The sequence below is a fragment of the Nothobranchius furzeri genome, chromosome 4 (genome assembly GCF_043380555.1).
Source record: "Nothobranchius furzeri strain GRZ-AD chromosome 4, NfurGRZ-RIMD1, whole genome shotgun sequence".
Classification (NCBI taxonomy): Eukaryota; Metazoa; Chordata; class Actinopteri; order Cyprinodontiformes; family Nothobranchiidae; genus Nothobranchius; species Nothobranchius furzeri.
This window is the reverse complement of record NC_091744.1, coordinates 52973177-53000906: the sequence shown is the minus strand read 5'-3', so window position 1 is coordinate 53000906 and position 27730 is coordinate 52973177. Positions and strand designations below refer to the sequence as shown.

Here is a 27730-nt window from a genome sequence, read left to right as displayed (position 1 = left end):
ATTCACCATCTTGGACTTGTGTTTGCAAATGTTCCTAAATACAAGAACAGCTCTGATGTGTACGAACTAGTGGTAGAACAGGGGAACCATGATACTGAAGGTCTCAGTCATCCAAGCGTCTTCCTCATCCACTAACTATTTTTACACAATAAAAAATTATGTCTGCTTTAATGCATAGCACGTGTCACTTATAAAAGACATCTGTGACCGATGGGAATCTGATTTTGTAGCATGGCGGATCTCAGAGCATACACTCTGAAGGGAATGCGTCCTCCGTGCACGCTCTAAACTCCCCTAAGGAGATCCTTCTGGAGCGATGCTGTGGTTTGGGACCCTTTGTGGAGCAACAGACAAACCACACAAATATCAGATCATGTTCAATTATTGACCAGAACCTCCTCCCTCTCTGGTCCCTGAACAAACATACGTGTTGCCAAGGTAACCAAACTGGCTAAAAGCTCAGCATGAAGACAACACAATTTTCCAAACAATAGCAAACCTAACTTCAAACAGAACATGCATACTTGAACGTAAACTGTAATCAGTCTGTCACTCTACGTTTACTCATATTCTGTTTAATGCAGAATCTTTCATTTTGTTTTTCTGACAGGACCCTCTACTCAGTCCCGACCTCTTCCAAGGTTCTCTTCCAGCCAGTGCCCCGATCTCGCTGTCAATTAAGTTTTTTTCTCTTCGAGAAGAATGCGGGGAATCTCCTCGTGTGCTGAGGACACGGTATGAAGGGCCTTTCTGTATGTAACGACTGAACAGGCATGAGCACCTGGGTACACACAGGTGGGATTTATCAACATTCGTTCAATGTAATTAAAAACAAAGTCATGCAAATTGCCATGACTCCCAGGCTGACACCCTCCTCTGCCTTTGCTGCCTCCTCAGTCAAGCCCTCAGCCACTTAATAACCTCAGCCTACACCTCATCAACTTCATTCATCTCACCTGTTCCTGTCATCAGCTCATCACACACACCTGCTCCCCCTGCTATATAACTCTCAGCCTGCTCTCCAACCAGTGCTAGATTACTGAACGCTCTTTACCAGTAGATCTTCCAGCCTTGCCTGATCACAGCCTCCGGCAGGAGCGGCGTTAGGCCCGGCTACTTGGGCTGAAGCCCCGGATGTTTTATGAAAACCCCGGATCTAAATCGTGGAAGTAACATGCCGTACCAAAGTCCAACAGAGAGGGAGCAGCTGGCAGTAGTTTGTATACAGCCTGCCTGAGCCTCCACCACTGAAGAAGAAGCCCTTCAGCAGCCGACTTCTTCTACACTCTCTGCCTGAAACGCATGAGTGAAGATGGACATAAGGATGTATTTTAGACCAAAAGTACAAGGACAGAACCCCAGCTTTCATGAGACTGGTGTTGACTCAGGTTTGTGAGTCTTATTTGAAAATATTTGTTGTGCTGCTGGTTTGCCTAGAGTTAGCTTATCAGGTAAAGTTGTTGGAGAAAGAAAGGGAATATTTACTATCATCTCACACTAAACACTAACAGGATCTATACTCTGCCCTGAATATGCTTAATATGTAGCTTCAGATTAAACATTATGTGGTACAAGACAAATATATATGATGTTGACGTGTGTGTGTGTTGTGTGTGTTGTGTGTGTGTGTTGTGTGTTGTGTGTTGTGTGTTGTGTGTGTGTTTGTTAAGCCCCGGATGTTCTTCAGTCCTTAATCCGCCCCTGGCCTCCGGACCTTGTTTTCACGCCTGACCCCTGCCTAGGACTCTGCCTGCCATCACGACCCTCGCCTGTCTTTGACCCCTTCTCCAGCCTGCTCTGTTACCTGCTTCGCCTCGTTCTGGATTTTGACCCACGCCTCCTCTCCAACTCTGTCTCCATTCTTGCCCTCCTTGGGTACGCCACATCTAATAAAGACTTTTAAAGGAGCTTTCCTGTGTTTGGCGTCATCATGGGTCCTCCAAGTTCTGGTCGTGGCACAAATGGGATTATTTTGGAAATCCTGCTTTACAAACATGTTTTTACTTTGCTATGCCTTCCAAACAAGCACACTTCAACCTCCTTTCCCCTTCTGAATCGGTTTTAAGTCTCTTTATACTTTTGGGTTCTTACTGCGATATTTTAAGTCAGTAAGGTCTTAGGACATCCTAGAACAAAGATATTTGAGAATGTTTTACCTTTATAGTTTTATTAGGTATTGCTGCCATTTTTGTTAAATAAGATAAATTCCACAGAAAATATGACAGACGGCATGCAAGGACACAACAAACTTTGGCGAAGAAGTGGGCCATGTTTTTCTCTAGTCAGATCTGTTCTGCTGACTCTCACCTGGATCCCAGATGCAACACTCAGCATTCACCCCAGTAAGCTCCCTTTCATCCACTCACCTGCAAGGCTCCACCTTCCACCCATCACAAACTAATCCCACCCCCTTTGTATGAGGAAACCACATCTGAGCCAAGTGATAATTGTCCCAGAGCAGGTAGCAGAGTGTTTCCACATTCATCGCTTCTGTGACACCCTGAGCAGCACAGTTTACATTCTACACACACGCCTGCATTCACTCCAGCTATGTTTGTTCCAACAACTGCACACCTAAGACATCCCTTACAACACCTAGTTGAATAGTTGGGTCCTTTTGTTTTCTTGCTACAGAAAAACACACCTGAGAATCAGGTAATAAAGATGAACATAGGTATGAGTGTGGAAACCTGCTGGCTATCTGAAAGCTGTCACATTCCAGTCAGCTTCATCTCACAGCTACTAAAGACCCAGAAGTTATTTCTGTTTCATATGTTAAGACTTTCATGTTTTCTGATTCTTTATTAAACAAAGGTGTGCTTTCTCTCACTTCATCAAACTTGTTGAGGTGGGCTGACATCAGGCTGACAAGCTGACCGGTGCTGATCTTGTCCAAGACTCGACTCGACAGCTTCAAGGTCTGAAAGGTTTAAATACCAGGATTCAGATCACGCACAGAGATAGGCAACGAAGAGCATGAGGGTAAAGTGATATGAGAGAGAGGCATTATGGGAATGTTTGGTCATGCATGTTAAACAAGCAGGAATGCATTTGATTAATGTTGCTTTCTCATACCTTCTTGTATATTAGACTGAACAGTGCGATGCGGACTTGCATGCCCAAGTGTTGCAGTCCAAAGATGGCAGGCTGCAGCAAGATGAAGCGAGCGGTTAGGAGGAGGCCAAGGCCCAGGGCTAAGTAGTAGCCCTGACTCCTCTCAGGAGCATGGAATGGATCAAAGGAAGCAATGATGCGACCTGAGAGCTGAGGCTGAACAGTCTTAGATGCTTCCTACAAACAGAGGAAGGGACAAGAGATTTATTACTATCTTTTATTATAAATATTCTGTTAAAAATGAACACACAGTGATGCAGGATACAAGGCATGTTTGCACCATTATATCTGAACCAGTGAAAACACAAAAACACACCTTTATGTTGAGGCAAAGCCTGCTTGCTACGGACGGCCGCACATCTGTTAGTCTAACACTAAATGTTTTTGGAAGTGGAGCTACTGGTGTTCATGTTACGGGTGAACAGAAGGCTCGTGCTGAGGTCAACTCCAGGGACCTTGTTGGGGCCGACAGTGGTGTCCAGACATTCAGAGAATGCTGCTTTTAACAGAGTTCTTCTTGTTATTGGCGTTTGCTGTTCACTATGAGAAGTTTCTGGTCCAAAGCCTGACCCATTCAGCTCATTCTCCATCCTAAATGTTCGGACCTTGTATTTGTTTGCCCTCCTGCCTCTAGAGGCCAATAGGATTACAGTTTGAGGGAGCTTCCTGGACCTGGATCCAACATCGTGATGTTCTGTTCCTGACACACTTGATTCAGATTTTATCCTTCTGGCTCCATCATCACCAAACCTTTGTTGGTTGGACGAGTTACTCTGAGAGGATGTTTAGGTACTGTTCTTTATTCATGGCCGTTATGAGGCTAAAGTGTGAGCAATTCCACAAGCATGCACCTTTCTGTCTCCAGAAGATCCTCTTTCCAGATGTCCAAACAATCAGACAGGGCAATCATCAGAGAAATTAACTTATCAGACTGACCCCTAGACCTTTAGCAAAAACTGAGTCTGTCCCTGAGGGTTTTCATGGATGTGACTTCCTTGCTGCCCTTCCTGGCATTGGGCCACCCTTAAAAACTCTTCTCCTCACCATGCTGCTGCTGATGGTGATCATGAAGATTTTGTGGACTTTTGTTTGGGATAATTTAACCTATCTTCTTGAAGCTGTTGATGATTAATACTAGCCTGACCTGCCAGACTCCTCCTCTGTTTAATTCTGCACAGAGACAGGGTCTGGGAACTCTCCTATTCAAATAACCCCACCCCCTGAGAATTCTAACCGAGCCAATCAGAGCTGAGTATCGTACATCGCACACCACAACGCTGAGTTTGTCATAAACATGGTGACTGGAGTGGAGTTCGCTGCAGCTCTTTCCTCTGTTCTAAATAACTCAGATGTCTTTAAAAGTACAACAAGCAGAAGTGCTAAAAGCATTTCTTCTAAAAAAAAAAAGATGTTTGCGCCGTTGCCAGACGCTATTTTTTTTTTTACTACAACTAGAAATCTACCACGTTGTGCGGTACAGTCGGAATTTCCGTCTTTTTTCTGATTGGTCATTTTTGAGCTTCCTAGTCCCGCCCCTCAAGTGCCTCTGCCTGTGAGTTACCAGACTCTCTCTGTGCAGAATTAAACAGAGGACGAGTCTGGCAGGCCGGGCTAGATCAATACATGGTCTCACCAGCAGTCTGACGAGGATTGTTTGTGCAAAGATCACTGATCTCTTTGCACAACCTTCAGGAGGTTTTTGCAAAATGCCATTATGAAAAGGTAGTCTAAAAACTTGGAGAAGTTAATATTTTAGTAATTCTCCAATGGTTCTGGTTGGATCCAGCCTATGGCTCTTGTCCACTATCATTCCATGGATTCTGTTCATTGGTTTAGGTGCACAAAATGAAACTTTCTGATACCCTGAAAGTAGTTACAGGTAAACATGAGCGGCATCCTCTGATGCTCAGAACTCAAGACTTTAAATACAATATAAAGATTGCCCAAACTGCTGTACATCAGCAAACAACAATCAAACAAAAACAGCAACAACACAATAAAGAGGAAAATTACATATAAATCAAGGTTAAGATTAATAAACAGGGAGAGTAAAAAAGTGTGTCTTTAAAAGAGATTTCAAACTACAAACAGAATTTGCGGTCAAAGTCTGCAAAAATAGCTTACACTATGCACAGTATCGGGGCGGCTATAGAAAATGCTCTGTCCCCCCTAGACTTTAGTCTTGACAGCGGAACTCTCAGGAGATGTTTAGATGAGGATCTCAAGGCCTTCGTGGGGCTGTGAACAATAAGAACCTCAGCCAAATAAGATGGCGCCAAAACATGTAAGTCTCTAAAACAAAATAATAACATTTTTTATTTTATTCTTATACAGGGAGCCAGTGGAGGGTTGACAGGACCGGAGTAAAATGCTCTCTGCATTTCCTCCTTGACAACAGACGAGCATTCTGTGCAACCTGTAGGTGATGGATGGAAGACTTGTCAAGACCATAATAGAGAGAGTTGCAGTAATCTAATCTAGAAATGATGAGCAAATGAATAACTCACTTGAACTCTTTCTTTGGCAAGTAGACTTTAAAGAGCAAGTCACCCCCAAATCAACCTTTATTTCTGATAAATTATATAAATGTGTGTCTAATCATGCTGCAGACATGTGTAGTCAAAAGTTTCGCACTTTAGTGCATTTTGTTAAAATTTTAATTTTCTGCCTAAAACTGTCAGTGTTGTGCCGTTGTTAGGTAAAAACTCTGCACTGCATTTGAATTTAAATCTGCCATCGCTATTGGCTAAGAGGTACCTTAAAATGTTAGCTGGTACCATATGATGTCACAATGTCGTTGTGAGCCTGTTTGTGTGTATTTGTTAGCGGCTCCGCCCTCTCAGTCTGCTAAGCTACAGCATTTGTTGCATTTTTCAAACAGGAAGTGGTAGTGGAGTAATACTCTGGTAGGGGGTGACTTGCTCTTTAACCTTTCTAAGCAATTTCAAATGAAAACAACACATTTTGAATAACACTACTAATTTGTTTCTCTAATTTAAAGAGCAAGTCATCCCCTGCCAGATTTTTACTCAACTCCCACTTCCTGTTTGAAAAATGCAACAAATGCTGTTGCTTAGCAGGCCGAGAGGGCGGAGCCACTAACAAATACACACACTCACAACATTGTGACATCATAATGTACTATCTAACATCATAGTGTACCTCTTAGCCAATAGCGATGGCAGATTTAAATTCAAATGCAGTGCTGAGTTTTTGCCTGATGACGGTGCATCGCTGACAGTTTTAGGCAGAATATTTAAATTTTAACTAAGATGCACTAAAGTGCCACATTATTGACTACATTTGTCTACAGCATAATCAGACACTCATTTATATAGTTTATCAGTAAAAAAAATGTTAATTTGGAGTGACTTGATCTTTGAAGCAGCCGTCAAAGAAAAAACCCAAATTTCTTGCGTATGAGACTCGAAAAGATTCCAATGGCCCAAACTCACTCCTCGCAGATTCCTGCATGCAGCAAGCTGGGATCTCCAAACAACTAATTCTGTCTTATTTTCTTTTAAGTTTAGCAGGTTATTTAGCAGCCATATTTTGATGTCTATAAGGCACAATAACAGTGTATCAAAGGATGGTCCTTGGGAGCTCAAAGGTACATAGATTTGTATGTCATCGCCAAAAAGCGGTACGAGATGGAGTGTTTTCCGAAAATTTCACCAAGGGGCCGCACACTGAAGGGGGGCAGAGGAGGAAGGGCATTCTTCCATATTTACAGAAAAGGACTGGCCACAAAGGTAAGATTTAAATCATTTTAAAGCCAAGCCCTGAATTCCAATGGTCTGTTCCAGGCATGACAATAAAATTTCATGATCCACTATATCAAATGCCACCATCAAATCCAATTGGACTAACAGGCATTCTTGCTGTCAAGGCAACCAGCTGTAAGGATGAGCCTAGGCTGCTGCCTGTTCTTCCCCAATGTTCCAGACAGATCTGGTTTGTGACACTTTGGTGTAAAATTCTTTATTGGAGCTCTCCTGATATGCTCTCCTGGAAAACAGCACACGCACACACTCTTCATATATATATATATATATATATATATATATATATATATATATATATATATATATATATATATATATATACATTATATATATATATATATACTTTTTTTTAGATTTGAAGTGTAAACTGGTTGAAGAAATGGCAATGATTGAGGATGGTGTCATAAAAATAGTAACTGTGGAAATGAGTAATTATAAAATAATAATAATAATAAATTTTTTGGTTAGTTGTGTTTAGAGAGCACCTGGTGACTGTGCTGAGACATTCACTGCTCATGTGTGGAGACTTTAATATGAATTTAGATCTTCCTGCTGGAAAGAAAAATAATTTTATTGATTCTATGTGCAGTTTAGGATTACTCCCCTTAATCTCTAAACCAACCAAGATCACATCACATAGTGCTATTATAAGTGATAATATATTCACAAACAAAAAGGATAATGTATTGAGTAGTGGGATTTTGATGACTGACATTAGTGATCATTTAGCTGTCTTTGCAGTATTTATATACAAACAATTGACAAAACAAAATATCACTTTAAAATACAAAAGAGATCAATCAGTTTAAGTCCTGGAAGCACTACATAAAGATAATAAAATGCAGAATTGGGAGGAAGTATATGTTAGTTACGTTAACACAGCGTATACATCCTTCATGAAAATACTGATGAAATCATGAAAATAACTGTAAATTAATCCAAATTACTGGTAAAAGGGTAAACCAACCATGGATGACTAAAGGAATAAGAAATGCCTGTGTAAAAAAATAAAAAATCAGCTGTATAGGAGTTTCTTAAAATGATAAACAAGGGTAACTGAAGATAGATACAAAAATATAAAAATTAATTAATAACAATAATTAGGAAACAAAAAAAGATTACTATGGAGAACTATTGAATAAGAATAAAGATATTACAATGGCTACATGGGGAATAATTAAAAGTGTGACAAATAGTGTGACAAATTAAAAATGTGACAAAATCTATTTCTCTCTGGGATTAATTAAGTATTTTTGAATTTAATTGAATTGAAATAGAGATAAAACTAAATCAAATATACCAAATTACTTTGTCAAGGACAAATAAAGACATGTATGATGTTAAAAAATCTCTAATGAATTCAATGATTTTTGTAAATGTAGGTAGAAGTTTGGTGGGTCACAGAACTGTAATATAAGACAAATTGAATACAGTAGTTAATAATGTCAATAGTATTTTCCTTGGCAAAGTACAAAAAGAACAAATACTACACATTGTAAAAACAATCAACTGATTATGAGGATTTGGACATAATGACTGTAAAAACTATAGTAGAATCTGTTATTGATCCTTTCACTTATGTATGTAATCTGTCACTTTCTACAGGAGTCGTTCCTGATGCTATGAAGACTGCTAAAGTAGTTCCATTGTTTAAGGATGGTGATACACACAGTTTCTCTAATTACAGGCCGGCGTCACTGTTTCCACTGTTTTCCAAAATAATAGAAAAAATCTCTATATCAAGATTGGATAAAAATAATATTTTAAATAATGAACAGTATGGATTTAGGACCAAACGTTCAACAGCAATGGCAATAATGGATTTAACAGACAAAATATCCACAGCAATAGACAATAAAAACGACTTTATTGGTATTTTTATTGACTTAAAGAAAGCTTTTGATGTTGTTCATCATTTAAGGTTACTTCAAAAACTACATCAGTATGGGATAAGAGGGGTGGCTCATCAATGGGTTAAAAGTTATTTAGAAAACAGAAAACAATATGTTCAGATAAATAACATTAACTGAGAGATATTAGTTATGGAGTGCCACAAGGGTCAGTACTTGGACCTTAACTGTTCAACTTGTTTATTAATGACCTGGTAAATGTGTCTGAGCTACTCAGTTCTGTTTTGTTTGCAGATGATACAACGTTGTTTTATTCAGGGTCAGATATTAATGAAGTAACACAAGTGATAAATAATGAACTGATAAAAGTTAAAACCTGGTTTGATATGAACAGATTAACACTTAATCTTAAAACAAATTTTATTTTATTTAATGATGGGAGAACACTGATGTTTCATTAAAAATAGGCGGCATGGAAATTCAAAGGGTAAAGGAGACCAACTATTTAGGAGTGATGATTGATGAAGCTCTAACCTGGGAATCGCATATTGGCTATATAAAAGGTAAAGTGGCCAAAGCCATTGCAGTATTACATAATGTAAAGTGTTTACTGAATAGCACTGGGCTGTTATCATTGTACAGTAACTGTACTTAATTTATTGTGTAGAAATCTGAGGAACTGTATACAGAACGTATACAAAACCATTGTTTATTTTGCAGAAAAGAGCTTTGAGAATTAATAACAATTATAGTAGCGTTCCATCTAACCCGTTATTTATAAAATATAAAGTAATTAAATTTCATGATTTGGTCGACTGGAAAATATTGCATACAATGTATAAATCTAATACAGGTACATTGCCAAAAAACATTCCACGATTGTTTGAAAAGAGGGAAAGTAGTTATATGTTGAAGGGAACTGAACTCTTCAAAAAGCCCAGATTTAGAACCAGAATGAAGGAAATGAGTATTTCGGGGAATGGTGTGAAATTATGGAATTGCCTGGACAGAGAAGTGAAAGAGTCAAGAACTCTAAAACTGTTTAGAGAATATATTAGATCAAGTGTGTTGGGTAGATATGAATGTGAATAATGTCTGTGGCTATGCTTGAAATATGGACATGGAATGTGACAGAAGGAACTTCGAAGGAATGCAAAATGATAGTTTAGTTAATTTTGTTTTAAAATAGGGGGCAGAAATTGTATGAGTTTTTCTTCCATCTGCTCCCTTTCATTCAAGTTGTATTGTGTTTATATGTACACTCACCTAAAGAATTATTAGGAAGACCTGTTCAACTTGCAAAAATAGAATCAACCAATCATAAGGCGGGGTGTGGTCCTGGTCAAGACAATCTCCTGAACTCCAAACTGAATGTCAGAATGGGAAAGAAAGGTGATTTAAGCAATTTTGAGCATGGCATGGTTGTTGGTGCCAGACAGGCCGGTCTGAGTGTTTCACAATCTGCTCAGTTACTGGGATTTTCACGCACAACCACTTCTAGGGTTTACAAAGAATGGTGTGAAAAGGAAAAAAAAAACATCCAGTATGAAGCAGTCCTGCGGGTGAAAATGTCTTGTTGATGCTAAAGGTCAGAGGAGACTGGGCCGACTGATTCAAGCTGATAGAAGAGCAACTTTGACTGAAATAACCAATTGTTACAACCGAGGAATGCAGCAAAGCATTTGTGAAGCCACAACACGCACAACCAACCCTATATACTAATGGTCTGTTCCACAACACGCACAACCGTGAGGTGGATGGGCTACAACAGCAGAAGACCCCACCGGGTACCACTCATCTCCACTACAAACAGGAAAAAGAGGCTACAATTTGCACCAGCTCACCAAAACTGGACAGTTGAAGACTGTAAAATGTTGCCTGGTCTGACGAGTCTCAATTTCTGTTGAGACATTCAGATGGTAGAGTCAGAATATGGTGTAAACAGAATGAGAACATGGATCCATCATGCCTTGTTACCACAGTGCAGGCTGGTGGTGGTGGTTTAATGGTGGGGGTTTCTTGACACACTTTAGGCCCCTTAGTGCCAATGGGCATGCATACATACATGGGCTAAGAGGGGTGGCTAATCACTGGATTAAAAGTTATTTAGAAAACAGAAAACAATATGTTCATATATATATATACATATACATTATATATATACATACATATATATGTATATTTATATGTATATATATATATATACATACATATATATATATATATATATATATATATATATATATATATATATATACATATATATGTATATTTATATGTATATATATATACATACATATATGTATATATATATACATACATATATATGTATATACATACATATATATGTATATATATATATATATACATATATATATATACATATAAATATATATATATGTGTGTATATATATATATAGATATATATATCTATATATATAGATATATATAGATATATATATAGATATAGATAGATAGATATAGATATATATATAGATAGATAGATATAGATATATTTTTTATGATAATGTGATGAGTGTTGCTCCGGAATGAGTTACTGCTGGTATGTTTGTTTATTTACTGTTCAGGCTAAGATGATGTAAATGGTTTTGCGCTCTTTGCTGTTTCACCAGAGACCTGAATCTGAAAAGCTTTGAGTGAATTACAGCACTATCCCCTCACCAACCTTAATCATGTGCACTAACTCAGAGACAACAATAAGTCGTAAATCCATCCAGCCCACCCCCCTGAGATCCAAGTGGAAGGGTGGAGGTACCCGTCCCTGTAAAGAACCTCTCTCTCTCTCTCTCTCTCTCTCTCTCTCTCTCTCTCTCTCTCTCTCTCTCTCTCTCTCTCTCTCTCTCTCTCTCTCTCTCTCTCTCTCTCTCTCTCTCTCTCTCTCTCTCTCTCCTTTTAATAAACTCTGACAACATTGGTGTGTGTCTCACCCTTTAGAGGAAGCACTACAAAAACGCTACAAAATCATAAAATTCCAGTTTCAGAAAGTTGACATTTTTCTAAACTCTGCAAAAATAAATGAATGAAAAATACCAAGAGATTTTTCTGCACCTTTACTGATCAGTCTTGAATTTAGAACAAACTTGGTTTTTTTTTTTTTTGCCTGCTCCCGTTCTCTTCAGCAGTACAGTTGGTTTTGTAGTAACTCCCTTTTGTCAGTCATTGGTTAACTGATAACAGCATGGATCGCACAATGTTCAGCCTAATGTCTGTTTACCTAAAAATAAATCTGACATGTAAACACATCTGACCACAGAACACATGCAGGTCAGTACATTTGATACTTAGCTACAAGTGAGGATTTCAGTTTTACCATCAACCCATTAAATGACATTTTTGATTAAACAGTTGAAATTCTAAAAATGAGAATATGGAGCAAAAGTTAATGTCAGTAATTCTACTTAAAAGGTGAAACAAGATACTCATTCCATTCAAATCCAGATATTTCAGCCTTTATTAATTATAACTGTAATGATTATGGCTTACAGCTGATGAAAACCCCACATTCAAAATCTCAGATAATTAGAATATTGTGAACAGGTTCAATAGTCTAGATTCAACATGTCACACTCTAATCAGCTAATGAATGCTAAACAACTGCCTCATGTTCCTGAGCCTTTAGTTCAGGGTTGTGACAACTCAGTTTCACACTGGGCCGAAATGAAACACTGGGACGAAGTCGCAAGCCAAACGTAATAGTTTTTGAAAAAGTGACGGCAAATGTGCGCATTTTACTTTATCTACTGATATGTACGATTGAACCTTTTCATTTGGAAACAAACTTAATCCCCATTCAACATTAATATGTTGAATGTGGATTAACCAAATTACACACGAGCAAATGAATTTTAAATAAAAAGCATCAATGGTATTCATTACTGTTTAAATATCTTTATTCTTTTTCCTCCTTAAATGTTAGAGTAGGTTTGAGTTTAACTAAACGTCATCAATAATAAATACATTTAAATACTTTTTAAACTATTTTATTTCCAAATCTATATCAATGTAAATGTGATTCTTTCTTCTTTCTCTGTGGGCTTGTCCCTCCAGGAGTTGCCACAGCCAATCGTCTCCATTGAGTCCCGTCTTGTGCATCTTACTCTCACACCAGCTAACTTCATGTCCTCTTTTCCCTTTTTGGTCTTCCTCGCAGCCTCCTGCCTGGTGGCTCTAACCTCAGCATCCTTCTACCTATGCCATCATTGTCCCTCCTCTGGACATGTCCAAACCATGTCAGGCTGTCCTTTCTGACCTTATCTCAAAAACCTAACATGAGCCGACCCTTTGATGGACTCATTACTGATTCTATCCATCCTCGTTGCTCCCAAAGAGAACCTCCAGTTCTGTCTCCTGTCTTGTCCTCGTGGACACTGTCCTTAAACCAGACAACATGGCTGGTCTCACTGTTGTCTTCTACACCCGACCCCCTTTTATCACACATCACACCTGACACTTTTCTCCACCTATTCCAACCTGCTTCACACTTTTCCACCCTCTCTGTTGCTTAGGAAGTACCTAAAGAAGTTATTTGTAGTCCCTGGAACATCACCGTTCCACCTGTGTCCCTCTCATTTATACACATGTATTCTGTCTTCATTCCTCTCTTTTGCAGTAAATATAGCTCTTTCTCTACCTGCATCCTGCTCTCACTGCAGATCACAATGTAATCTGCAAACATCATAGTCTAACATCAGCTATCAGTCTGTCCATATCCAAACCAAACAAGAAGGGGCTTAGAGCCGATCCTTGATGCACTCCCACCTCCAACTTGAACTTCTCTGTCACTCCTGCAGCAAACCCCTCTACTGTCTCACAGCTTTCATACATCTTCTGCACAGCTCTACTTCTCTGCCGGTCCAGACCTCATCATGCACCTCAGCTTCTCTCTGAGTCGTTGTACGCTTTCTCTAAATTTACAAAGATGCACATCCTTGTGTCCATTCCTGTTCTTTTCCTTCAGCATCCTTAAAGCAAACGTAGTATCTGTAGTACTCTTTCTTGGCATCAAACCTTTCTGCTGCTCACAAATGTTCACTACTGACCTAACCCTAGCTTTCACCACTGGTTCCCACTGAGCTTCTTTGTGTGACTCATTAGCTTTGCTCTTCTGCAGTTCTCACAATTCTGTAAGCCATCTTTGCTGTCATGTTTTTAATCAAATAAAGTGTGATTTAAAAATATAGCAGCAGAAAATAATTGTGCTATTTTTGTAACAGGCCTGAGTGCATCTTATAGGGCTTCTCGGGACTTCTTGGTGTCCAAAGACACCAAGTTGGTGACCCCTGCAGTGGGATGGGCTTTTTTGTCCATCAGAAAGTTGGGACCTTGGCATTCTTTCATTTATAGAATAGAATTCAACTTTGTTGTCATTGTCACAAGTACAAAGCAACGAAACACAGTGTGCATGGTTTACATCCAACCAGCAGTGCCTAGCAAGAATTTAGATAGATACAGTCCATGATTTTACTATTTGTATGAGGAGTTGACCATTTGCTTTTGTCCATTGTGTGCTTGTTCATTTTTGGATAGCTGTGAATAGTTGTGAGAGTATGTTTACTCAGTCCATGAGTTTTAATGTGGTCAGATATCAGGAAGCAGAGTTCAAGAATGTGAATGTCACGGTCTGCCCCTGCCTCCCTGACTGTGTCTCTATCCTGCCCTTGATTTGTCCTTATTGTTTTCACCTGCCCCTTGTTTACCTGCCCATGTGTTCCTCATTTTTCCTGTGTATTTATACCTCCCTCCTTGTATCAGTCTTTGTCAGATCATTGTTGTTTTTGCCATCGTTGTCTTGTACTGTTCGTTCCCGTTCCACCATTAAAACCATTTTATTTTACCTGAAGCCTGCATCTGTACCTCCTGATCTGCTCCACCACACATGGTCCGTCATCTCCACACCCGCAACGCGACAGTGAAGGCTGCCAGGCCATACTTGGACTGCTGCCCACCGACATCTTTAAGTTCACCTCATGGAGAAGTGTCATTTCTTATGGTTAGTGTGCAAACGATCAGCTGTTGCTTTGTTTTCTGTTTGCCCAAACAGAACTTGGAAAAATTACTTTCAAGGAACAGGTTTCCAAAAGACTGGAAATTAACTGAGCTTATTTCCTCTAAATTAATTTAAAGCCAGATTGAGCACACTTAAGACAGACTCCATGTATTGTAACTGCTTTTCTATGGTGCCCGTCTGGTGACACTGAGGGGAAAAAAATAACTCATGGCCACGAGATGCATAATGCGTGGGAACGAGTTATGAACTCATGGTCACGACTAAGTAATACCCTCCCACGTGTTATTAGTGCATTCCCACGAGATATTAATATGTGCCCACGAGATACTTAATGTGTGGGAACGAGTTATTAACTCATGGCCACGACTTATTCATGCATTCCCACGAGTTAGTACGACGTGGCCACGAGTTAATAACTCGTTCCCACACACTAAGTATCTCGTGGCCACAAGTTTTTTTTTTCCTCAATGTCACCGGCCAGGCACTGTACTTTTCATAAATTTGTATATAATTGTATTTGTGTAACTGTGTCTTTTGCTTCCTCTTGGACAGAACACTCTCTCTTTAATCACAAAGGGAATTTCCTGGTTAAATAAAGATAAAAATGAATTCAAGGTAAAAGTTTTATCATACTGAACCCCGGAAGACCTAATCACAAATTAGCGATGGTATTTAAACAATAAATGAATATCCCGTGTGGGACGTGACTCACCCCAAGGTAAAGAAGGATCCCGAAGAAAGCGAAGGGGCCAAAGAAGCATCTGGCCAGTGCTTTGAGGAGTTTGGGCCTCTTGGCTGACACCACTTCTCTGTCCCATTCTCTGGAGGGCACACAGAGTTACGACACAATGAAACAGCAGTGTCAACACACAGAGAGAATAGGACACCAACCATTCAAATGCCAGCAGTTTGGTTCTGGTTGCTAACACCTCCTTGGCAGCAAAGTATCCTAAGTGTCGTAAATCTTTTATTTGCGAGGTGTCCTGAAAATCAGGAAAATTGGGTCCAGATGAGACCCTGAACACCTGGTGCATGCTTTTGTATCATGCAGAAATATTCTCAAAAAGCAGTTTTAGAAAGAAGGAAAGAAAACGACCTTTTCTATAGCGCCTCTCAAAATAAAAATCATGAGGCGCATCACAAAAACAAAACATTTAAAATTTTAAAAAGATTTTTTTATTATATAAAAATATTGTTTTAAATTTAAAAAAATACAAATTGTTATTTAAAAATGTAAGGAAAGGGAGAGAGAAAATGAAAAGGAAAGAGGGAAATCGGTGGATCCCTCGTGGAATAGATAGAAAGAGCAGCTTGTTATCTGAGCAGATCCAAAATGCTACAGAGTTTTCATACCAGTTTTATTGTGTTTGTTTTATACATTTTAACCTTTTTGTTCAACTAACATTTTGCATACTGATGCCTTACAGGAAGAAGGTTGCAGGATCAACACCAGCCTTTTGTTTTGGAACTTTCATTTCATGCATGCTGAGGATTTCTCCAGTTTCACCTCACACACCAAAAACATGCATGTCAGGGTAACAGGTGGGTTTGGGTTGGACCCGCGGACTGGTCACCTGTCAGGAAAAGAGCACCAGCTCCTCTAGGATTAATTAATTTTATAGTGTTTTAATTTTCAATGTTTTTATGTTTTGTTTTCAATCTGTTCAGCATTTTAAGTGGTTTGAAAAATATTTTATAACCCAAGATAAGAAGCTGAGAAAACTCCCTTCCAGCTCTTGACGGATAAAGATTTATGGCCCAGTACGACTCACTGGTTTGGGCTGTACTGGGAACAAAAGACTGACTCACAGCAGGGAGCAAATTTTAACAGAAGGTAAAGCGCACATTCCCAGAAGTGCTCTCCTTTGTAAAGGGAGACATTTTTACGCCTACATACAGAAACGGTCAGAAGTGGGAGAGCCACATGAGACCTTGATGTGATGCCAAGCAGCTAATGAAAGTGTTCAAAAATGCTGAAAAAGAAAACTTAAATGATTCATCAGCACAAAAACATCCAAATCCTATAAAATACAATCAAACCATAGCAATGAAGGAACAGAAGAAATTAGATTAAATTAATAAAACAGAGTAAATTAAATGTGTTATTTTCTAATCTAACGACACTTTATTTACTACAATAAGCTGAAATAAAAGTTTCTAATTTATTTTATGGTTTGTTTGTTCAGCCAGAGGAAACTGTAGATTCCAGCAGGTTGTGGCTGCAGAGTCAAAGTAAAACAAGGGTAGACAGCATAACAAACACAAAGGTAGACAACAAAGAGTTACCAGTCAAAGACCAGAAAAGATGAGACGAGATAAGAAAGTAAAGGATTTCAGCGCAGGAGGAACAAATGCTGTCCAGCATCAACTGGTCAGCTGTTTGTTGGGCCACACCTTTAGTTTATAATGTCTAGTCCAGTTTTAAATACCAGCCCATATTTTAAGTGTTTAAGAATGTCCCTTAGCGTGTTTCTGTAAACACACAGAGGACATGCACACCACCCTAAACAGAACCTGTGTGTGTACGCGCTCGTTTTCTGACAACACACAGAATGCATAGCAATGCAGCAAATGGTAGACTACAGATTAGAATCTGACTTCACTTTATCAAAAGTTCCAATCCTTACATAAATGAACACATGCTGATCTATGTGTTAATTTGCAGCAAGTATCCAGAGTTCACATTTTAATAAAGCTGCAGACATGGATTTACATCAGCAGGTGGCAGAGTTCTGCTGTCCGGTGGTGATTTAAAAGGGACTTGAATTTTTTATTTTTTTTGCTTAAGTTATACTAGTTCTATGGTTGATCCAAAACACATAAACAAGATGGAGCTGGCCACGCCCACCCCTCCCCGCTTTAGTCTGCTGTAAGCTGAGAAGCTCCGATACCCGGGAATCTCAGAGTAGAGCTGCAGCTCTCTCTTGAATGTGAGAGATGGTTCTAATCTACACTTGTCATTTGTGACATCACAAAATGGTGTTTTTATAAACAGCTTGTTTTAGACACATAATTCCTAAAACCAAACACTAACAGGAAATGGATGATTAGTTTTTTCTACGTTTGGAGTGTTTATAAAGGCAGTAAAGACCCACGTGTCCTGCTTAAACTTGTGAAAATATAAATCACACGTCCACAATTACATGTATAAAACTTATAATATATTATAACTATTATAATGTATGACATAAGGTCATTCATAAGCAGTGCTCATAAAAAATAGACAGAGTTGCTATAAGAGCAGAAAAAGGCTGTTAGGCCTGGAAACAGAACTGGATGTAAAGAGGCTGCAGGATGCTGTGCCACTGAGTGTTGGGGTCAAAACATAACAAATAAAGGTAAATGCTTTTAGAGGGGTCATCAATACTTGAACTGATGTTTTAAAGCACCACCACTAGAGGCCTGCACTGCCCTCCCCAACCACAGAATGCACTTTAACAACACGCATCAGCACCACATTGGAGTAGGCGGAGGGAAATGGGGGCCTTATCACACTTCTGTTCTCAGTTAGCTGTCCGGGGCTGGAGGCTAGGAGTGAGAGGTGGTCATCTGTTTGGGGTCTGAGATGGTGTGTCGCTTTGCTCTGTGTTGGGCGGGGATGCCTGCTCATCAGTACCCCAGCAGAACAGGACTAGCTCTGGTATCCGGGAATGGTTGTGCCCTCGGTGCAGCAGCACCCGGACCAGAGTAGGGTGGGTATGGGGAGCGTGAGTGGGTGTATGACATACATTCTTCAAGTCTTTTGGTCATATGTGTATGTGTGAGAATGAGGGAGGGAGCGTGTGACTGTGTTTGTGTGTGAATGTATATGTCAGGTGGGGTCTTGGACTCCTCCCCTCTCCTGGGACATGTTTTTGTGCTACAACATCTTCGCCTACCTTCCCCCTGCCACTCTGTCTGCTGGCGGGTGGTGCCCCGGTCTGCAAGCATATTCTGCAGCTCCTGTGTTGGGGCGGAAAGGTTTTCAGTTCTGCCAGGTCACTCCTAGTGGCTGCCTGGTGGGGTCTGGATCCATAGGCTCTGTCGAGTCCCCGGCAGGGTTGGTCGTCCTTGGGTCCCTGGTCGCTGTGTTCCGAACTTGGGGGTGGGCGGCTGCGGGTGGGCCTGGGGGCTTGCCCGGTGTCATCTCCCAGAGCACTGGCGGCTGCTGGTTGTGTCCCCCAGGGAAATCCTCTGCTCTTTTAGGGAGGGGGGTTGGGGCTTCTCCGACAGCCGTCTCCCTGGGGTTCCTGCGCTTCTGCAAGACCCTTGGATCTCTAGGGCTTGGCACTCCTCCATCTTCCACACGTCTTTGGGGGCAGGTCTGTGGCCCATCATACTCACTATTGGACACTGCTATGGAGAAACCTTACACCCTTACATATGCAAGCGCGTGTATGCACACAGGTGTTCACATGGTGCTCTCACAAGAATGTACTTGGGCATTCTTAACACATCACCTGTGTAGTGGCTGTGGTTCGCAATACATGAACTATGAATCATTACTGTGTGTTTCTCAGCAAACATGGTTACTTTTATATATCCTCATGTTGATGGCACAGTGATATTTTGGTGTTGTTGTATTTTTGTGTGTCCCCCTTTTTCCCTCTCTCTTCCTGCAGGTCTAGAGGCAGATTCTTGTTAATCATTTATTGATTATATTTGTGAACCCTCCTCCCCCACCTCTTCCTTCTCTCACCCCTTTCTCTTACACTTCAGTCTCCGTGTCTGTTGGTATTTTGAACAACCAAAAATGTGACCATGTGTCAGAGCTGAGTGTTCTAGGATTGATGACATTCCAGGATTTTCCTTCTGATACAAAAATAAATGCAAGAAACTTTGTTGGAAGTCTAAAGGGGAAGGATACCAAAGGAAACCTTGTTGAAAGCTTATCAAAACGTTTGTCACAATTCTCAGAACTCAAGCCAGATCAGAAACAACACAGCAAGTTGAAGCCATGCAAATCTCAGCTGGGTTTTCAAAAACTTTGAATTATTGGTTGTAAAAAGGAGTTTGTTATAAATGTTAAACTTCAAATATCTGTTTATGTACACCTCTAATTCTGGTGCAGATGGTGTGAATCCTTTCATGATCACAGTTTGCTCAGCTTTTTATTCACATTGATGCTACATCCATCCATCTGTTTTCATCTGCGTATTCAGAGTCGGGTCGCTGGGCAGCAGAATTAGCAGGGAGACCTAGATTTCCCTCTCCCCAGCTACTTGGACCAGCTCCTCTGGGGAAATCTGAAGGCGTTCCCTGGCTAGAAACTCAGTCCCTCCAGTGTGTCCTGGGTCTTTCTTTAGGTCTCCTCCCAGTTGGACGTGCCCCAAAAACCTCACCAGGGAGGCGTTCAGGAGGCATCCTAATCAGATGCACAGGCCACTTCAACTGGCGCCTCTCGATGTGGAGGAGCAGCGGGTCTACTCCAAGCCCCTCCCGGAGCTTCCCACCCTATCACTTAGGGAGAGCCCAGCCACCCTGCAGAGAAAACTCATTTCGGCGGCTTGTATCCGCAATCTCATTCTTTTGGTCACTGCTCAAAGCTCGTGACCATGGGTGAGGGTAGGAACGTAGAGCAACTGGTAAATCGAGAGCTTTGCCTTCTGGCTCAGCTCTCTCTTCACCACAAAAGATCGGCACAGCTCTGCACCAGTCCGCCTATTGATCTCATGCTCCAGTTTTCCCTCACTCGTGAACAAGACCTCAAGATACTTAAACTCCTCCACATGGGGCAGGACCTCATCTCTGACCCGGAGAAGGCATTCTACCCTTTTCTGACTCAAGATCATGGTCTCAGATTTAGAGGAGCTGATTCTCATCCCAGCTGCTTCACACTCGGCTGCAAACCGCTACAGTAAAAGCTGAAGATCATGTTCTGATGAAGCCAACAGGACTACATCATCTGCAAAAAGCAGGGACCTGATCCTCAGGCCACCAAAACGGATCCCTTCAACACCTTGGGTGTGCTCAGAAATCCTGTTCATAAAAGTTATGAACAGAATCGGTGACAAAGGGCAGCCTTGGCGGAGTCCAACTCTCACCAGTAATAAGCCCGACTTACTGCCAATAATAGGGACCAAGCTCTGACACTGGTAATACAGGGAACTAACAGCCCGTATCGGAGAACCTGGTACTTCATACTCCCGGAGTACCTCCCACAGGGCCTCCCAAGGGACGCGTTCAAACGCCTTCTCCAAGTCCACAAAACACACGTAGATTGGTTGGGCAAACATCCACGCACCCTCCAGCACCCCCCTAAAGCATAGCTGGTCCAGTGTTCCACGGCCAGGACGAAAACCACGTTAATGCTCCATCCTGTCAGAAACCAAAAGCCTTTTTAACCCTCTCAGGCTCTAAATAAGTTTTGATAAAATGAGGAACAACTAAGTCTTCAGGGGTACTTCTGAGTTAAAAAATGCTCATGAAATATGTATGTGGAGTAACCAGGTAGGTAGGTTTTAATGTGCAAATCTGCATCTCCTGCCTCCAGAGGGTTGAACACCTTTTAGGTGTGGAGCCAAATAAATCCGAAGAACTGAGAAGCTGTGTGCAGGAGCTCAAGGTGTAGAGCGGTTGTTCCGTAATCAGAAGGTTGTAGGTTCGATCCAAGGTCCTGTAAGAGAACGCTGCTGTTGGCAAGACTTTTAAGCCTAATTTATACTTGGCATGCAACGCCATTATCCATCCTTCTGAGGGCTCTCCAACAGGCTCGCAAGGACAGATGGAGTTGAGCTCTCTTTTCTAAACATCCGCCCAATAAGACGGAGAATGCAAGTTTGTGATTGGTCAGGACGCCGTTGTCGTCGACAGCACCGCCATTACTCTCTCAAAAACATAAAGAGGGCTGAAGATATCTAGCGGCAGACATGGGGAAGCTTGAAGAATACCTCGTGGAAAAACTCTAAAAATATGAACTTTTATTCACCCCGTGACTAGAGGAGTGAAAAGATAAGCGGGTTTTTTTCTAAACGTGGGTTTAGAGGTGGCGACCACATGAAGAGGTGGAGGAGAATAGTAAATGCACTAACTTATACCAGATACATGACAGTTTTATCGTACTTCACATTGATTCTGTTGTAATATAAGTCATTTTGGTCTCTTAATTTATAATTTTACAAACAGCACAACTCTGCCACCAGCTGATATGAACTGGTGTCTTCAGTCTCCTTAAAATGTGAAATTGGGATATTTTCGGTTTTCCATATTCAGAAAACTGGTAAAAAGGTTAAAGAAACAATTACAGAATAATAGAAAATGGATTAATAAACCCAATGTATGTGTGTTTGTGGCATTATTTACTATTGTATAGGCATTAATGGTGTGTTTTCACCTGAAAAGAATCAAAAATAATGTCCCAACTTATTCAGTCCTAATCAGCAACATAAATACTAATCTAACTAGTCCTAATCTAACAATGACTGATCTGTAAACAAGTAAACAGGAACAAAAGAGGAAAAAGTAACACAGTATTGGTTTGGTAGGAATGAAGCAGTTTGGAGCAAGTCAGAAGGATAAAACGTATCAACAAAGGTTGTTTGTTAGAGATAAAACCAGCAGGCGGGGAGACACACACCTTTCCAGCCTCTCAGAGAGGGTGTCTGCCAGATCAAAAGATGGAGCCTTGTAGACATCGTTCAGATCCAACTTTTTAGTGAAGCCCTTCCTCAGCAGTGGGGAAATCCACCTGTGTGAAAATCACACATCAACCAGGTTGTTGTTATCGCTCGTTTAAGGCTAAAAGATAAGAGGCATTGCTCAACCAGCACTAAAACATGACTGAATAAATATGGATTTAAAGGGATTTTAAGGAAATTTAACAACCAATACATGTATAGAAATTTTAAATTTCTTTCTCATACATTCTCCTGCAGTGCCCTGGTCCTGTAGAATGATCCCTGGCATTTTGACTGTGATTGCCTCTGTTTTCCTGTAAAAACGCAGAAATAAAGCCTGCTTCCCCAGTGCCTTCCAGAGGCAGCGTAATACGTGATGACGTCATGCCCGTAGCGTTTGCTATCTGTAGCTTAGCAAGAGGCAGTGTTGCCAACTCAGCAACTTTGTCACTGTTCCTAGCGCCTAGTAGGGGTGGGCAATAGAAACGATATAAGGTAGAAACGATATAAAATTGGGTAATAATAACGTTTTTGGCTATATCGCGATATCGCAACAACACATGACGTCACTAAAGGTGCTTTTATAGGACACACCATGCCGGCATATCGGCGTAATATTACCGCAATGGTATGTCTATAAATGTGTTGCGCAAATATTGCGGCATTCGTTCCGCCTCGCTTGGTAGTAATATTGCCGCATCAGGCCCTTGCCTCTGACAGCTAAACGCGTGTCAGCCCCGGTAATCCCTCTGGAGCGACTGTGGGAGCCCCCCCCCCCGCAAAAGAGGGTGGTCACGTTAGTCACGTGTACTGTGCGCCGGGTGCAGGCCGGAAGGAAAGCCATGGAGACCATGGAGCTTTTGGCCGTGCGAGCGGACGAACAGATTAGTCGCCTTTTTACGGGGACGGTGAGAGACAGCCAGCTATTGGACAAAGCGGTGAAAACACTGGCTGAGCAGGAGTCAAAAAGCAGGTCACATCAAAGCTAAACGTCCTGAAAAAGAAATTTCATCAGTCTGACTTGTCTTCCGTCTGACGCTGAATGCGCGACCCTGTACATCACATGCGGGGGGGGGGGGGGGGGGGGGGGGGGGGGGGGGGGGGCAGCGACCTCGCTATATCCCGTCTTGGTTGGAGAGGTGCCTGATGGCAGTTTATTCTAGCTTCAGCTTTGCTACTATAAATGCCAAAACCCTCCCCAGGGTGCCGTGGCAAATCCCGTTTTAAAAAACGCTATGGTCCTGTAAAAACAGCTTAAGATGTGCACCCTGCTGACATTGGGTCAACAGAATGGCAGTGACTGCAAGCATGGAGTGGGTGGAGGAGGAGGCCTATATGCCTCAAGTGGCATATATTTGCCACATGAGGATATTTAAAAGCAATATATATAGCAATATATCGCAATATATATCGTTACCGCACATGCTTCAGATTATATCGCAATATAGATTTGAGGCCATATCGCCCAGCCCTAGCGCCTAGTGACAAATCTAGTAACATTTCTGAGGACCCTTTGCTACTTTCTGTAGAACTTACTTGTAGACATTTTCGGCAGTTTAGCAACAAAGAAATCATTTGCGCTCTGACCCGTTCTTCCAGTAGCAAGAAAAGAGAATGATTATCTGCGCTTGTGCACAAGAACATAAACCTTTATTGGCTGGTCTAATGAGAAAGCTGCTGCAGAGCTGCAGACTGCCGATTTACACCTGCTGCTGCTGCAGATTCACGCTTCTACTCGTGACGGTGCAGGCGTCATCCTGCAATCTCACAGCCGTCAGGCACTTTGGCTCTTGCATTTAGCAAATAAAGTCAGCTTGAGTTTGATCTACTGTTCCATTAACACACAACTCTGTGTCTTATCTGAATTTCCTTCAGTGACACGGGGATAGTTATATCATGAGACATCCGCTGCCAGTTGCTCGGTGCAACGGTGTGCGCCATTATTACCACGATCTAGATGGAAAGAAAACACAACGAAGGAGTGGAGAAGGAGGAAAAGCCGCTGTTCAAGACAATTCTGGTAATGCACAAACGTAGCAGAGAGTCTGTGAGATTGAGGAGAGCTGGAGGTCTGAGCTACACTCACCTAAAGGATTATTAGGAACACCATACTAATACGGTGTTTGACCACATGTCGCCTTCAGAACTGCCTTAATTCTATGTGGCATTGATTCAACAAGGTGCTGAAAGCATTCTATAGAAATGTTAGCCCATATTGATTGGATAGCATCTAGCAGTCGATGGAGATCTGTGGGATGCACATCCAAGGCACAAAGCTTCCGTTCCACCACATCCCAAAGATGCTCTATTGGGTTGAGATCTGGTGACTGTGGGGGCCGTTGTAGTACAGTGAACTCATTGTCACATTCAAGAAACCAGTTTGAAATGATTGGAGCTTTATGACATGGTGCATTATCCTGCTGGAAGTAGCCATCAGAGGATGGGTACATGGTGGTCATGAAGGGATGGACATGATAAGAAACAATGCTCAGGTAGACCGTGGCATTTAAACCATGCCCAGTTGGCACTGAGGGGCCTAAAGTGTGACAGGAAACCATCCCCCACACCATGACACCACCACCACCAGCCTGCACAGTGGTAACCAGTCATGATGGATCCATGTTCTCATTCTGTTTATGTCAAATTCTGACTCTACCATCTGAATGTCTCAACAGAAATGGAGACTCATCAGACCAGGCAACATTTTTACAGTCTTCAACTGTCATATCTTGGTGATCTTGTGCAAATTGTAGCCTCTTTTTCCTATTTGTAGTGGAGATGAGTGGTACCAGGTGGGGTCTTCTGCTGTTCAATTGAATTCAATTCAAGTTTATTTATATAGCGCCAAATCGCGAGTCGTCTCAAGGCACTTCACATAGTAAATATTCCAGTACAGGTCAGTTCATTAAGCCAATCAGAAAAAAAGTTTCCTCTATAAGGAACCCAGCAAATTACAGCAATCCTCATACTAAGCAAGCATTTAGCGACAGTGGAGAGGAAAACTCCCTTTTAACAGGAAGAAACCTCCAGAGAATCCTGGCTCAGTATAAGCAGCCATCCTCCACGACTCACTGGGGATGGAGAATATACACACAAACACACACACACACACACACACACACACACACACACACACACACACACACACACACACACACACACACACACACACACACACACACACACACACCATATATACTAAGTAATGTTTCTATGGTTATATTGTGATTTCTTAGTAAATATTCTATTTGGTGAGAGATAATCTTTATTGTATTTATCCTAGTGGATCTATAATTATACGGGTAAACTAGTAGTAGCACATCCATCGTCAAGGAAAAATGTTATCAGGATAGGGAGAATGTTTAAGTGGTTAGCAGCAGTGTGCTAGCCGATGGCTGTGGACTTGCTGAAAGTAATGAATTACAGTAATCCAGTGATGTAAATTTATTACATCCTTGATGTAATAAATGCATGAACTAGTATTTCAGCATCACTCCTGGAAAGGATGCTTCTAATCTTAGCAATATTCCGAAGGTGGAAAAAGAAAATCCTACAAACCTGATTAACCTGGGATTTGAATGACATGTCCTGGTCAAAGATAACACCAAGTTCCTTACTTTGTTCTCGGAGATGAGTTTAATGCCGTTCAGGTCAGGTGACTGACTAAGCAATTTCCTTTTCTGGATTTCAGGTCAAAAGATGAGAACTTCAGTCTTGTCTTGATTTAAAAGCAGAAAGTTTTGAGTCCTCCAATTTTTATGTCTTCAAGACAAGCCTGTAATCAATCTAACTAACCGACTAGGTTCATCAGGGTTAATGGATAGATATAACTGAGTATCGTCAGCATAACAGTGGAAGCACAAGGGACATGGAAACAATGGACAGACAAGGAACACAGAACTGGGAGGGTTTAAATACACGAGGAGCTGAGATCTACTGTGATTGGGAGACGAGAGGCAGATGGGAGCAACTAGGAGAGACACAGGAATGAACAGAATGGGGAAACAGGACGGAGCAGACCCCCCCCCCCCCCCAAAAAAAGGGCAGCACCGGATGCCCAATGCAGACCAAGACGGAGACTGGGGGGCCAGCATCTGGGGCACTGGAGGAGGCGACGGGCTCTGGGGGGCCGGTGTCTGGAGCAGAGGAGGAGGCGACTGTGTTGGGGGGCAGCGTCTGGCACAGAGGAGTAGACGACAGGCTCTGGGGACTCTGTGTCGGGCGAGAGCAGGGCTGGCGGTGACTTGAGGTGGAGTCTTAGGAGCTGCTGGAAGTTGAGTCTCTGGAGGTGGGCCCGCGGAAGACGGGACAGCTGGAAACAAAGTCTCTGGAGGCAGACCCGCGGAAAGCAGGGCCTCTGACTGGAATGGCGGCAGAGCCGCTGCAGGTGGGGCCTCTGACTTGGCTGGAGGCAGAGCCGCTGCAGGCAGTGCCGCTGACTGGACTGGAGGCGGAGCCACTGCAGGCTATGCCGCTGACTCGACTGGAGGCAGAGCCACTGCAGGCGATGACGCTGACTTGACTGGAGGTGGAGCTGGTGACTGGACTGGGGGCGGTGACGCTGACTGGACTGGGGAAGAGCCACTGACTGGACTGGAGGCGGAGCCACTGCATGCTGGGCCTCTGACTTGGCTGGAGGCGGAGCCGCTGCAGGCGGTGACGCTGGCTTGACTGGAGGCGGAGCCGCTGACTGGATTGGGGGCAGAGCCGTTGACTGGACTGGAGGCGCCTCTTGGAGAACCAGGGTGGATAAAGTCTCCACCTGGAACCCCTGGAGGCTGATGAGTTGGTGGAGCCGGACCAGCGTAGCTTGGAGACCGGCGAGCTCTGTCGGATGGGCTGCAGGCTCGGTCCCTTTGCCTGTTGATGAGGAAGGTGCTGACTAGCACGGAAACAGAGGTTGGGGTCCAAGATGGCGTGCAGAGCAGGGGCCTCTGAAATGGGTGGCACCACCCTGCTCCCTCGACCTTGCTGTCCGGTCCCTCTCATGGCCCCCCTGGAATGGGAGGAGACCTCAGGAGTAGTGTCCTCTGATGTCCTTGCAACCCCCTCTGGAGGCTGACTCACCAAGGAGCTGGAGGTGACGTCAGCAGGGTTTGCGGCGAGCCCGTGGTGCAGCTCTGGGGCTGGAGTTGATGGTGGGGCCTGGGTTCCTTCCTAGCGCCGTGGGCCAACTCCGGGGGAGCACACAGCCCGACTGGTGCCCCACGTAGCAGGAGCAGTCAGGTTGCGACTCCCAGACCAATCTCACATCTAGTTCTGAGAAGGTGGAGAGGATCATTTCACACCATTCTTTGTAAACCCTAGAAACGGTTGTGCGTAAAAATCCCAGTAACTGAGCAGATGGTGAAATACTCA

The 27730-nt window shown here is 42.3% G+C and overlaps 1 protein-coding gene across 4 annotated transcripts in view; it reads right to left on the bottom strand.

The window, feature by feature from the left end:
- cftr (CF transmembrane conductance regulator) overlaps positions 1-27730 on the bottom strand; it is an 89096-nt gene that overhangs the window by 58270 nt on the left and 3096 nt on the right. For 3 of the 4 annotated variants that reach the window (XM_015963824.3, XM_054732751.2, XM_054732753.2), the window contains exons 2-5: positions 22333-22443; positions 15490-15598; positions 3076-3291; positions 2831-2920 (exon numbers count right to left, since the gene is read on the bottom strand). In XM_015963824.3, coding sequence (XP_015819310.1) covers positions 2831-2920; positions 3076-3291; positions 15490-15598; positions 22333-22443 — 526 coding nt within the window. Of the gene's footprint in view, positions 1-2830; positions 2921-3075; positions 3292-15489; positions 15599-22332; positions 22444-27730 lie in introns of those variants that run through there. The other variant, XM_054732752.2, reaches the window with a different exon arrangement.